Consider the following 13,417-nt stretch of genomic DNA (forward strand, 5'->3'; position numbering starts at 1 on the left):
GCACAACAGTGAACCCTGCTGGCCAGGTGCCCAGTGAGCTCAAAAGCAGACACCTGCAGGGCTGCCCTTTGTCCTCCAGAATTCAGTAGCTCGCTGACATCCACTCTCGAGTTCCTGGGTGAAAAAGAGGAAGCTGGTTCAGTTGTGGGATCGGCGTACGCACACTGAACCTTCAGGTCTCCTGAGCTGTGTGGGGAATTGCTGCGGTGAGGGGAACAAATGATTGGACATTCCAAATTGGGGAGAAAATCGGGGGGTAAAATAATTGGGCACACTAGAATTAAAAAAATATATATACCACGTGGAGATACTTGCCAATTAATTTCAATATTGAGTTTGACTAAATGTTTTTTTTTTTTTTTTTTTTTTAATTTAGTCGTTGCCAATTAGTTTTTATTATTTTCTCCCCAATTTGAAATGCCCAATTATTTTTAGACTCAGCTCACCGCTACCACCCCTGCGCTGACTCGGGAGGGGCGAAGATGAACACACGCTGTCCTCCGAAGCGTGTGCCGTCAGCCGCCCGCTTCTTTACACTCTGCAGACTCACCGTGCAGCCGCCTCAGAACTACAGCGTCGGAGGACAACGCAGCTCTGGGCAGCTTACAGGCAAGCCTGCAGGCGCCCGGCCAGACTACAGGGGTCGCTGGTGCGCGGTGAGCCGAGGACACCCTGGCCGACCTAACCCTCCCTCCCCCCGGACGATGCTCGGCCAATTGAGTACCGCCCCCTGGGAGCTCCCGTCCACGGTCGGCTGTGGAATAGCCTGGACTCGAACCGGCGACGTCCAGGCTATAGAGCGCATCCTGCACTCTAGCGAGTGCGTTTTTTTTACTGGATGCGCCACTCGGGAGCCCCTTGACTAAATGTTTTAGCACTATCTCCAGTTCTGAATTCAGTCACGCATTGCTGGATTGAGCTGAAGAGGTTGGTGAAAAGAAGTGAGCTGCTGTGAGCTGCTGGTCTGTTTAGAAGAGTGGAACAAGAGATATTTCACATGCTATGACAAGTGCTCTAGAAGCTGGCATAAATGCAAAGGAAGTCATACCACATTTTCTTTATGTTCAAATATGTTACTGTGCTGTCTATATTCTCAGCAGAATAAAAAGGGAGACCAGGGATATGGAACAAAATGGCATAAAGTATTATTTGGCTGAAAACCTTTAAAAACTGTTTCTTAAGTATAACATCATTGTTACATTGTGCCCAGAAAAAAATAGGTTTCACTGAAATAATGAAGTGTGGAAAACCAAAAGATCACCCATAAAACTAGGCTAATTAGAAGTTCTTTGTTGTTTATTACACCTCGAAGCACAGAAAATGTACTGGTAATGTGTCCCTGTGTTTTTTCCAGGCACTTTCTGCATCATATCTCTCTGTACCTGTGTGGCTGGAATCAACTTTGAGCTCTCCCGGTACCCCCGCTATCTTTATGGGTTGCCTGATGACATCAGCCATGGTTACGGCTGGTCCATGTTCTGTGCCTGGGGTGGCCTGGGGCTGACCCTCATCGCCGGCTTCTTCTGCACCCTGGCCCCGTCTGTCCAGCCCCTGCCCCGCTCTGCCTGCCCTAAATCCAGGCCAGAGAATGGCACTGTCTGCTAAAGACTTCAATCTAACAAAACCACCAACACCACAACCTCCCTCTCCAAGTAGAGAGGCATCTGTTCTGGTTACAGGGAGGCCCTTTGATTGCTTATTTTAAGGGCCTTACTAAAGAACAAAATGGAAGTCTCACCGCTAACCTTTCCCAGCTATATATTATAAATATAAATATATAGTTGTTTTTTTTTAAAAAACATGTTCCGTGAGCAACTTGTTTTTTTTCTTTGGGCAGTCTTTAAAAAGTATTTTGAGATATTGAGGTATGAAGGAGAGGAACCCATTCTAACCTCAAAACCAAGTCAGATTAATCAGTATGGTTAAACAAAACAACATAGGAACATGGCAACTAATGGACCCATTATATCTTGCAATGTGTGCGTTTTCAGCTGTCTCTAATGGATGGTACACACTGAAGATTAACGTAAAATTATGAGAATTGTCTTCTGTACACAATCAATTCAGAGAGAATATGACATTGTTGATGCTGTACTTATTCAGCCTGGAGTCTTGCGGTAGATAAAGATATACAGCAGTACAATGTACAGTATGATGGGATGTTTTGAAAAACAGACTCCTGAGAACAGCCAAAGCTTTTATTTTTATGTATGTATTCATTTATTGATTTTTTGTTTGTTTGTTTTGGATGACATACAAAATGGCATCTATGGCTGAAAGACAGCTACCGTTAGAACAGACTGTTTTTTGGGCCTGATACAAACGGACTTCTTTAAACACGCAACGAGAGAGAAAGTTGGGATGTTCCATCCTTTCATTCATTTGGTAATTCCAGTCTCACAACATTGCAAAACTAAGTAACAATTTGTTAGATACTGTACTGAGGGATTCTGGGAAAAGGGTTTGATTTGAACTGAACTGGTGCTTTCTCTGAGTGAAAATGTATAATGGTGGACCTTTGGGCTTGTATAATATTGTAAAGAATATTATTGAGAAGAAAAAAAACAAGAAACAAAAAAATCAAGATTTCCATGTACAAAAGTTTCCATTTTCCAATCTACTAATCCCATTTTTCCTTTTTAGAAAAAATTACAGATTTTCTTTTTCTTAATCTGTTCTCTGTGTGTGTGTGTGTGTGTGTGTGTGTGTGTGCTGTTTTTCATTACCACCATTTTCATACATTGGTTGTTGGTGTTTTACAATCTCTGTACAAAAAAAACAAACAAACAAAAAAACACTCAATTGTATAAATTAACAGAGAAACAAAAAGATGAATTTTTCCAATGATGGAATTTAATGGACCAGAAAGCTGCAGTATCCTTTAGTTTATATTTTCTTTTTTCTTAAATTCAGTATGAAAACAATAAAAAAAAAATTGCCACCAACGGAAAAAGCAAAACTGTTACAGGGTCTGTTACAATACATAACAGTTAAACACTTTGCTGTGTCCAAATTGTAAAAGACTGGAAGAAATAAAAGTACTGTAAATGTATAAAGCAATGCAGAGTTAAAGAAAAACAAACTGTCAAAAAGTTATCGTTGCTAAGGCTACAAAATAAGGTTCCCACCTTTAATTAGCTTTCAGGACTGTTATCACTGCTGACCTTATCATTAAACAGTGGAACTTTAATATCTAATACATTTTTTTCACTTAGGAAAAGCATCTACTTACAATGCTTTGTAGCAGACCCCCTCCTACATATTTTTTCTGTGCTTTCTGTGCTGAAAATGGAGGACCTGATTCTAAAGGCAAAGGCACCATTGTTATTGGCTGTCTGTCTTGACATCATCTCCCCTCCTCCCACCTCTGCTGATTGCTTGTTTACCTTGAGCCAATCATATTGTTAAAAACTGGTTAATTTGTTTAATTGATTAATTGGATGAATCATCATCACCTCAATAATTGAGTGCTTACTCAGGTGCTGGGATGAAATCACTTCTCAATCATACATCCTACTCTTATCCGTTCTTTTTCAAAGCCATTTACTGGTTATAAGAGTACAGCTATTACGCCAAGCAAATACTTAAAGATTGAACACAGCTGCCATTATTAGCAACACTGGATTCATAAAACATGCAGGTAGTATTTCACAGTCTGTTCTGAGGGGAAACTGGAAAATTAAGTTAACAGGTATATGCTCTACCCAGAGACCTGAAGCCAAGTCCCTTAGAAAAGGAAATACACTGCCATATACAAAAATTCATTGCAATTTAGCAATGGCGGGAGGGACTCAACATAAACCAAGTCAATGTGACAAAACACTCCCACAATGAACATTCATATATTTGTGAATGTAAAAATCAATATTATGCTACTGCTAAGCCCTAAATTTACTTGGACAATCAATATTGGATTTTTACAAGGGGTAAAATGTTATTCTTTCTTTGTTTTTGTTTGTTAGCTTGAAGCACTTTTTTTCAGCAGTATTTATTAATTAAACAGCTATTCCCTACTGCAAACCAATATGATTTATCCTACTTTCATTTTTGTTTGATTTCTGTACTTCTCTTTTCATTTTTTCCCAACCCACAGCTCCAATACCCTGGAAAGCCAGTCTCCCAGTGCGGTCCTTGTTATCCATGTCCTTCAGTCTTCAGCCCAAACCACCTGGCTACACCATGCGTAACTCAGTGCCCACTCCCCCCTTCCCATTCTTTGATTAATTATAAGACCAAACCTTAATCACTTGGCCACTGTTTCATAGTCTCACAGTTCAACCGCAAGGCCACACTGCCTCCCAGTCCATAGCTCCAACCATGAGGCACACTTCATCCCAGTCTCTCAGCTTTAAGTACAAGACCACACTTTTTATGCCTCAGTTTGGGTCCCCATACAAGTTTGGGAGAGTTAAGGTTGTTTAAGTACCATACTATAAGTACCAGAATGCATTGCATAGCCATATGGTCACTCTACTCTCAGTCCTAACCACTCAAAGACCCCTCAACTTTCAACTGTGAGCCTCCAGGGATACTGCAGCTTTTGTTTAGCAAACATTAATAAATAACAATTCTGTCAGCCTATTACACCAGTAGTGTGTCTGTTAAGTAAAAAAAAATTAACAATCCTGAATATGTCCAACTGTGGAATGTAAAACTGTACAAATAAACTCTCATTGGTGTGTTTTACTCGTGTGTATAGTTTTAATCAATATATAAGCTTGTAAGATGTTTCCTTTGTTTTTTTCAGCCTCAGGTTAATATCTATATATGAGAGTAAGGGCAGACACATTTCCACAGTATACAACTAGCAAGAAACACCTTAGTTTCAGCTAAGAGCAAGAATAGTAATTTCTTGGTAGTTTTATACTGTTATTCCTTTTAGAAAACAGTATATATTCTAATATCATGTCTCATAAAGCTAAGCAACATACTGAAAATTGAATTATTTAAAGATTATGCTCATATTAAATAATGGATGCAAAGAAAAAAAATAAGAATTTGGCAATAAAGTTAATTTCTGCAAATATTTGGTAAATGGTAGTTCCCTATTTTAAAAGGTTTTATATATATAATTTTATATTGATAATGTTATCACATCAGCTCACTTAAAGCTGCTAGTATCAAAGTTCCACTTTCTGCAGACTATAAGAACATGTTTTATTTTCTGAGTGGTATAGCACATCTTGGAAAAGGCACTTTCAACCTTCTATAGCTACAAATAATATAGGAACATGTCTATATGGCTCACAGAGTGACATAGTGGCAATCAGATTTCAAGGGGGGAGAAAGTCTGTGTCCCTACTGCTAAAGGCACAGTACTTTTGGGAAACTTAAACAAGACTGCATTCTGATAGAGCAGAATGCTATGGGAAAACACCAATTAATTATATATCTTAGAGTAACTTGATTGTCCATATAAGAGGAACGAAGCAACTCATGGTACTGAGGGTTCAAATCATTTGCTTGGGGAGTTTATCATGGTTTCTTCATGTCTAGCCTTGTCCGTTTCACCAATACAATCAAAACAGGACCAGAAGGCGACAGTGTTGCGTATGATGGTCAACAAGGTTGTAGGAGAATCTCCACATTCTTATAGCTGACACTGATCAGTATTATTTCATCGACTGCTTAAAGCTGTAGTGTCCCACACACATGTTCGTTTTACACTAAGATTCAATTCTCTGGATAGTGTTAACTACGTTCTTCCAGTTTAGCCTTATGTGTACTCTGTTATATCAGAAAGCAGGCATGATTGGCTTACCAGTTTGTTTACAAATATAACTCGCAGCAGTGCTTTTTTATGTATCTTAATTCACGACCGATAGGCCGGCAGATAAGCAGTCAGAAATCTGCTTTTCACAAGCAGAGGAAGCCATGCACAAGCACGCTGTGCTGAATGTTAATCAGCCACCTTTTGAAATAGAATGCCTATTGATGATAGTTGCTGCTCCAATTTCCTTCAGTTTTCTTGGCTTTTGGTGCTATTCTCAAACTGCAGGCATTTCAATCATTTGGGTAAATGACTGACGGCAATTTGATGTGCAAAAGGGAGAGACTCTCATTTTTTAAATCCACATTGTGACTTATACAGTAGGTCAACACATTTAGATATTTACATCCATCAACCTAGCTTGAATTGTTCAAGAGATATCCTGCTAACAAGGATTTCGTAACAATGTAATAAGTCTCTGTAACAGTGATTCAAGTACAATTACAAAGTAAAGGAATGCTAACCAATGCTTAAAATTGATGTCTCCCTTTTATTGCGTTGAGAATCGTTTGGTTCTTTGTTAATACTGGATATATTTTAAATAACATAAGTCACGAACGGGAGGACATTTAATCAGTCAATGCTCGTCTGGTTCTTAGTAGCTGATTGATCCCAGATTCAGCATCAAAGACATGGCTTGGTAACCCATACCATACCCTCACAACTCACTTCGTCTCCACTCCATTTTCACCGGTGTCCTCTGGTTCTGGTTTCTTTGCTTTGCTTATGGTATTGGCTAGGGTTAGCTTTGTCAACTCGTTTTAGGATTTTAAAACCTTCAATCCAGTTTCCCCTAATCCTTCTTTGTTTCAGACACAGTTCCTTGTCTTCATGACTCCTTAGCCCTGTGACTAGTCTGGTTGTCCTTTGCTGACTCTTCCCTGGTAAATACAATGCTTTAGATAAACTGCTTTAACCTGGTATATTTGTCAATGGTCTGCTTCCAGCTAAACTATTGGAATTTGAACAACAATACATGAAGTGATTAGGTAGCAGCAATAACATTTCAACCATAGCATTGCCCTTGAAATATCTGCATATTCCAAACTGGTAGAATAAAAAGATCATTATGAGGCAAATTCACGGATTGGTTATCACTCCTTTAAAATGGTTAAATGTAATACATAATTCTTACCTGTCATACACTCCAATTCAATAAGCAGTTCAGTAATTATTTTCAAAATCAGCCTTAACTATATTGTTTGTTTATTTAGCAGACGCCTTTATCCAAGGCGACATACAGAGATTAGGGTGTGTGAACTACGCATCAGCTGCAGTCACTTACAACAACGTCTCACCCGAAAGATGGAGCACAAGGAGGTTAAGTGACTTGCTCAGGGTCACACAATGAGTCAGTGAGTGAGCCGGGATTTGACTCAGGGACCTATCTGGTTACAAGCCCTTTTCTTTAACCACTGGACCACACAGCAACCTATCCATAATCTTATGAAAATGTAATACTGGAATGAATTCCTTACATAATACAGTAACATTTTCTACAAGTGTCAGTAAATATGTATGTTGTGACTTTCCCCACTTTTTGATTGCTTATATTTTAAGTCACTGAGACTTTTCTTCTACTATGAGTGGTGTCTTCTCATGACAGTAAACAGGACAGAAAGTATCTCCTAAACAGAAAACCTGCAGCCTGGCTTTCCACGCATAATGAAGCAAGTGATAACCAATGCCTTGAAATAAATAAATTACTCCTATTCTTTATGAATATTAAAATCACAATTTTCTTTTAAAAAACAACTATAAAAATGATGGCTCACACAAGTTTAAGCTGCTGCTTCCCAATACCTCATCATTTCTAGTGAGGTAGCTCACTTTGTCAGATTTCAGCTAGACCATTTGAACAAGTATTTTATATTCCCTGTCACAGCTGTAAATACAAACACACATATATACAGTATGTGTAACATATGTATTGTCAGACACAGGTTTATCCATATATTCCCAGATTCTAAATCTCTCAGTAAAAAAAAAAAGCAGCAATCCAGATCCCTCCTCATTTTCTCCTGTTCTGATACTCTCTGTAAGAGTTAATTCACCAAGTTTCACCCCAACATACGTACGTCTCCACTGTGTCACCATGGTCACGCATCCCCAGTGGGGAGAAGACGACAGTACAGGAAGTGATTTGGCAGCATTAAGCAGCAGGTTAATTTAATTATCTATATTAACATATTTAAAAAATAATAATAAACACATACAACTGCATATATGCAAAGAACGAAATGATCTTCAAAACAAGAAATGGGGAACCAGGGATAATGTTGCTAATTAATGAATGCCACTAAAAGGTAATAAGAAAAAAAATAAAAAAAATAAAGATGTATACCCTTGGTTATCACCCATTTAAACTGCTGGCAAAGTACATTATAGCAAATGGGAGCCTGTAAGGTTTTACCACTTCTCTTCATCTAGAAATGAATATGAATTACTTGTAGGTGTCACCTTATGCTACTGCAGTGTGAAATGACACACACTAGAGATGTACGGGCAGCAGTGTGGAGTAGTGGTTAGGGCCCTGGACTCTTGACCGGAGGGTCGTGGGTTCAATCCCAGGTGGGGGACACTGCTGCTGTACCCTTGAGCAAGGTAATTTACCTAGATTGCTCCAGTAAAAACTCAACTGTATAAATGGGTAATTGTGTAAAAAATAATGTAATTGTATGTAAAAATAATGTGACATCTTGTAAATATGTCTCCCTTTCGACATCCAAATAACGTTCTGCTCTGAAACTGGGATGAGTGAATTACCAAGTTCCTTGCTCAACATAGCACTCATCATGAACACACACATTGTGAATGAGTCTATAACCCCTCTATGTATTTTTGCATGTTAAAGGCATGTCATCTACTACAATACTGCATAGGGAATCTCAGTATTTGAATTCCATGGCTTATATGAGCTCAAAAAGCAGCTTCCCCAGTCAGAACCCATCATACAGCCCACCAAAATCCTTTTGTCCAGTGTTATAATCCACCTCTGCAACCAAATGTAGATGATCCTCTAATGCACCCTGGAAATTCAGAATCTAAAGCAAAGATTCTACAGGGGGGGATACATACCCCCCAACCAAGGCAGAAGCGTATCAATATGTTCACATGGTTGTTATATGTCCCTTCCCCATAACAGGGTTGTTGTATACATGCAAAAAACTTGCCATAGAAAGAAGGGCAAAAAAATAAAGAAATACAAACCATCAAGTTTTATCTTTTATTTAAGATTTTAGTTCCAGATCTGCAGAGAGGTACATTTCCTTTACTTCCTCATTTCTAACTTTTTTTTTTAGCATCAGGTTATACCCATGGTTATCTGCTTCTGTTTTTTATGAATACTGAACAGTTGACAGGAACCTATGCAGATAACAAGAAGGAATTAAGGAGACCATTTAAAAAAAAAAAAGAAAAGAAAGGAAAAAAAAGGAAGCTCTAGTGGAGATCAAAGGTTGAGCTTCTTGGCAGATGACGTGACCCTCTCCTGAAATCTCAGAATGCACAACTCCAGTGACTTGAATAAGCGACACTGATAGAAAGAGAGAAATTTTATTATTTCTCCTATGTGCCCATCTGAACAGCCTTTTTTCTTTAAAACACTGTTTTATTCTAGAAAATTTCCTTTTTCTTGTTTTAGCTAAAGTCAAAATTAAAATAAATAGTTTAATTTCCTGTTACTTTCTCTTTTTTTCCCAAATCACTCCAACTTCATGCCCTTAAATAATCCAATTTCATTTAAATCAGTGTTGCATGCCAAACTCATACTGGAACAGCCAAAAAAAAAAGCTTTTTCAGTTTATCATTCCATCATTATTAGAAAATCAGATTTAAAAAATAAATAAATAAATAAATCAGGGATTCCTACAGGCCAGGCTGCTGCTCTACTTAAAATAATTTGCATTGAGGATCTTAGCAGGAACAAAAATTGAAAAATAAAAACACCCAGATTTAAACAATATCTAATACCAGACTTATACTGTCATTGTGCGTTATCGCAGCTTACCCTTTATGCCCCAGGACATTCTGTAAGAGGCACGCCCTTTTTACAGCTTTACAAAGCTTCATCATAGCAAAGGACAGCAAAAAGCACACTCTAGGGGATTTCTTCATACACAGAATTTTTATAATCTTCATTATTTTTTTTTCTTTTTAGTTAGGTTTTTTTGGTTCCCGATTGATCTCCCTTTTTTCCCCTTTTTCTTTCAATCAGCTGTTGGTTTGTTCTTTAAAATATAAAAATGTCTAATTAACAATTTTGTTAATTAACCAGACAACTAAACCACTTTCCCTTAAGTTGATCAACTTGCTAACAAGAGGCATGCATACATACATACACACACATATATATATATATTTTTTTTAAATAGCCTTGTTTTTATCACCTTTTTCTATCCTCCTTTGATTTTAGCTGGACAAACAGCTAACTGTTCACTCTGTTAAACTAGCAGTTTAGATATCTACTGAACCTTCATTTTGTCATCAGCTTTCAAGTCTCAACCTCGTATTACTCAACCTCGATCCCTGTCCAGTTAACTTCTGGTTGATTCAGGTCTCGGTTTAATTACTGTTCTCATCAGTAGAGCTTAACGAGCAAGCAGGAATCCCCTTTTTATTTTATTTTTTATTTATTTATTTTTTTAAAAGACCAAGAACCAGTGATCACGTTGCTTTGCATTTTGTGCATGATCAGAAAAGAGGGGGAGGTGGGGCACAAGAAAAACATAGGATGGAAGAAAGAAAGAAAGAAAAAAATATACTGTTATAAGTATTTGTTAATAGTTTTGTTTGTATCTCTGCTGATTTTGTTTTTTGAAATTTCTAATGACGGTCCATGGCTGCGCTCTGTATCAGGTCTGTGGGGGTCTGACTGGGGTTTCTGAAGGCTGTCTGGAAGCCAGGAGGTGGAGAGTGGAAGCTGGTGGGGTTGGAGGGAGGTGGGTAAGGGGCCCAGCCTGCTCTGTGGAGAGGGATCTGTGTGCTGAAGGGGGTACTGTGAGGGGGCTGCAAGGGCACTGTTGTGCTGGGACCGTCCATCTCTGTGAGGGCCTGCAGAGATTTGAGCCAATGAGGGGGATTGTCATCTTGGAGAGAGTCCACACCGTTTCCTGAAGAGGAAGGTATACCTGTAAGAAAGAGACAAAAATACATTAAACCATGACTCTTGCATATTAGTACATACAACTATAAAACAGTTGCTTTCATTTTTTATTATGGAGTGTGGCTATTTCATGAAACACGCTAAGGGATGTATTTGTAAAAGCTAATGTGTATTTTAATTGATCATTGTGCTAAATGTTCTCAGGATTTTTGAAGGTATGAAATTGGGGATTTCTACAAGCCTGCTACCACTATTTCCCATTTGTTTAATTTTTTGTCTTTTTTATATATACATATATATAGTTTGCATTGAGGAGTAAAGCTACTAAAATAGGGCAAGCTGGTATACAAACTAAGCTGCAAATACAAGCTTAACAGTTTACTTGTTTAAACCTTCTGTGTAGTCTTTTACAATATCCTACATTTACAATGAAAAGTAAACTTGATTTCGTATTTAGTCATCTTTATTGTTAACTTTTGTATTTATTTTTTAACATTTATTTTCATACACAGTATTGTGGTTTACATTGCATCAAGATACTACAAAATGTGAAAAAAAAAGTAAAAAAAAAAAAGATCCTCATAAAATAGTGCTTTATCAGTAAGGAAGTTGCTACAACAAATGCTGCGAACTTCAACACATCTCAAACCAGGCAAAACACATTAGAAGGTACAAACATACTACTGTATGACAACAAACTGCAAGCAGCATGTTTTAAATCAGGTGTTGAACTTTTTCATAAAAATCCTTATAAGACATCCTTTTACCTTGATGTGGCTAAATGTGACAGACAGTTCAGCTTTTTTAACGTAAATCCATGTAATAAATACATGCATGCAACCCTACCTTTCAATTTTGGTTAGTCCCATCTATATATAAGATTTTATATATATATATATATATATATATATATATATATATATATATATATATATATATATATATTAGGGCTGCAACGATTTTATAAACTAAATGTCGCACCGAACTTCCTATTTTGGCATTTAAATACAGGATGCCACCAAGATAGCTAGTTTAATACCTGACACTATTACCCGACACTAAGGTTCAAATTTATCTCCTCAAGTGCAGCGCGAAACTGATTAATTCTCTTCCAGTTCGTTTTCATAATTGAAAGATGTCTGACAAAAGTGATAACACAGCGTGTAGAAGTGCTCCTGTGCGGACAATTGTTAACCACCCAGTATGAAAAGCAAATACTGGCGTCATTATGCAAATTATGCAAACGCAAACTCCCCTACAATTCAAATACAACGAACATGAGAAGCCATTTGGAAAAAACACCACCCCCTTGAGTGCAGTGAAATACATGGTAAGGAGGAGGGATCAGAAACGGCTGGGCCTTCATGTCCTAAACTGCCACTAATGACAGCGTTTTTTCAACAAACTTCTGCTGCTGCATTACCCGGTCAACGAAGTGAAACAATTACGAAATCTCTTGTAAAATTCATCTGCAAAGATATGAGACCCATGAGCATTGTCGAGGGTGATGGTTTCAGGGAATTTTGCAGTGAAATGGAGTCGAGATACCAAATTCCGAGTCGCACAACAATTTCAAGGAACATAGTTAAACTGTATGATACCACTTGTGCAAATGTAAAGCAAATACTGCATGATTGTAAGGACATTGCTTTAACTACAGATGGTTGGACCTCCTTAGCCACCGATGCTTATGTTACCGTAAAAGCACATTGCATTACTGATTCTTGGGAACTGCAAGATTTTGTCCTGCAAAACAAAGAGCTTCGAGGAATTCACACAGCAGAAAATGTTGCAGAGTGTATTTCAGATATTCTGGATGATTTTAATATACGCGAGTCAGTAATTGCTGTCACTACTGAAAATGCCTTGAACTACGTCAACGCAGTAGAAAGATATCTCAATTTGGTCAACATCCTGTATGTGGCTCACACAATTAACCTTGCTGTACGGAAGGGACTGAATACTGGACCGATCGAAAGAACACTTACCCTACTTAAACATTCGGCTGCACTTTTCAATAGGTCACCAACTGACAAATGTCTTCTGGAGGATAAGCAAAAGTTGCTCGGCTTAAAAAAATGACAATTTAATCAATGACTGTTACACGCTGGAACAGCACCTACTACATGATTTGCCGAGCATCAGAACAACAGGCTGCAGTGGCCGCTGTAATCTTTGAAAAAAAAGCTCTTGCATCTGGAGTGAACAACTAACGAATGGATGGTTGTTGAAAATATCCGTGACACACTGAAACCATTCAAAACGGCAACCGCTGCATTATCAACAGACAAATACCCCACAGCTTCAGCTGTTTTACCTCTTCAGCATATCCTGATCAATAAAGATGAAAACTTTGCATCATCTGAAATTCCTGTAATAAAGGAGATGGAAAACAAAATCTACAGTGATCCGAGTTTGAGGTACGACAAAGAAGAAAGACAATCAACATTCATGCTTTTGAACAAAACGTCATTCTTTGACCCACGCTTTCACCGATTGATACATTTATCTGAACAAGAAAAGCGTCAGGTACAGGAAGAAAT

The 13,417-nt window shown here is 38.0% G+C and overlaps 2 protein-coding genes across 3 annotated transcripts in view; one reads left to right on the forward strand and one right to left on the reverse strand.

Annotated features, from left to right (window-relative positions):
* Positions 1-4,956, forward strand: part of LOC117419554 (transmembrane protein 178B-like) — a 111,219-nt gene extending 106,263 nt beyond the window's left edge. The window contains exon 5 of the mRNA XM_034032409.3: positions 1,355-4,956. Within this exon, the coding sequence (XP_033888300.3) occupies positions 1,355-1,605 (251 nt within the window). The 3' untranslated portion in view covers positions 1,606-4,956. The remainder of the gene's footprint in view (positions 1-1,354) is intronic.
* A 4,026-nt stretch (positions 4,957-8,982) lies between these two features.
* The window catches only part of LOC117419396 (CCR4-NOT transcription complex subunit 4-like), a 57,646-nt gene continuing 53,211 nt past the window's right edge, over positions 8,983-13,417 (reverse strand). For both annotated transcript variants that reach the window (XM_058986305.1, XM_034032110.3), the window contains one exon: positions 8,983-10,899. In XM_058986305.1, the coding sequence (XP_058842288.1) occupies positions 10,595-10,899 (305 nt within the window). In that variant the 3' untranslated portion in view covers positions 8,983-10,594. The remainder of the gene's footprint in view (positions 10,900-13,417) is intronic.

Source organism: Acipenser ruthenus, chromosome 14 (assembly GCF_902713425.1).
Source record: "Acipenser ruthenus chromosome 14, fAciRut3.2 maternal haplotype, whole genome shotgun sequence".
In the NCBI taxonomy this organism is placed as follows: domain Eukaryota; kingdom Metazoa; phylum Chordata; class Actinopteri; order Acipenseriformes; family Acipenseridae; genus Acipenser; species Acipenser ruthenus.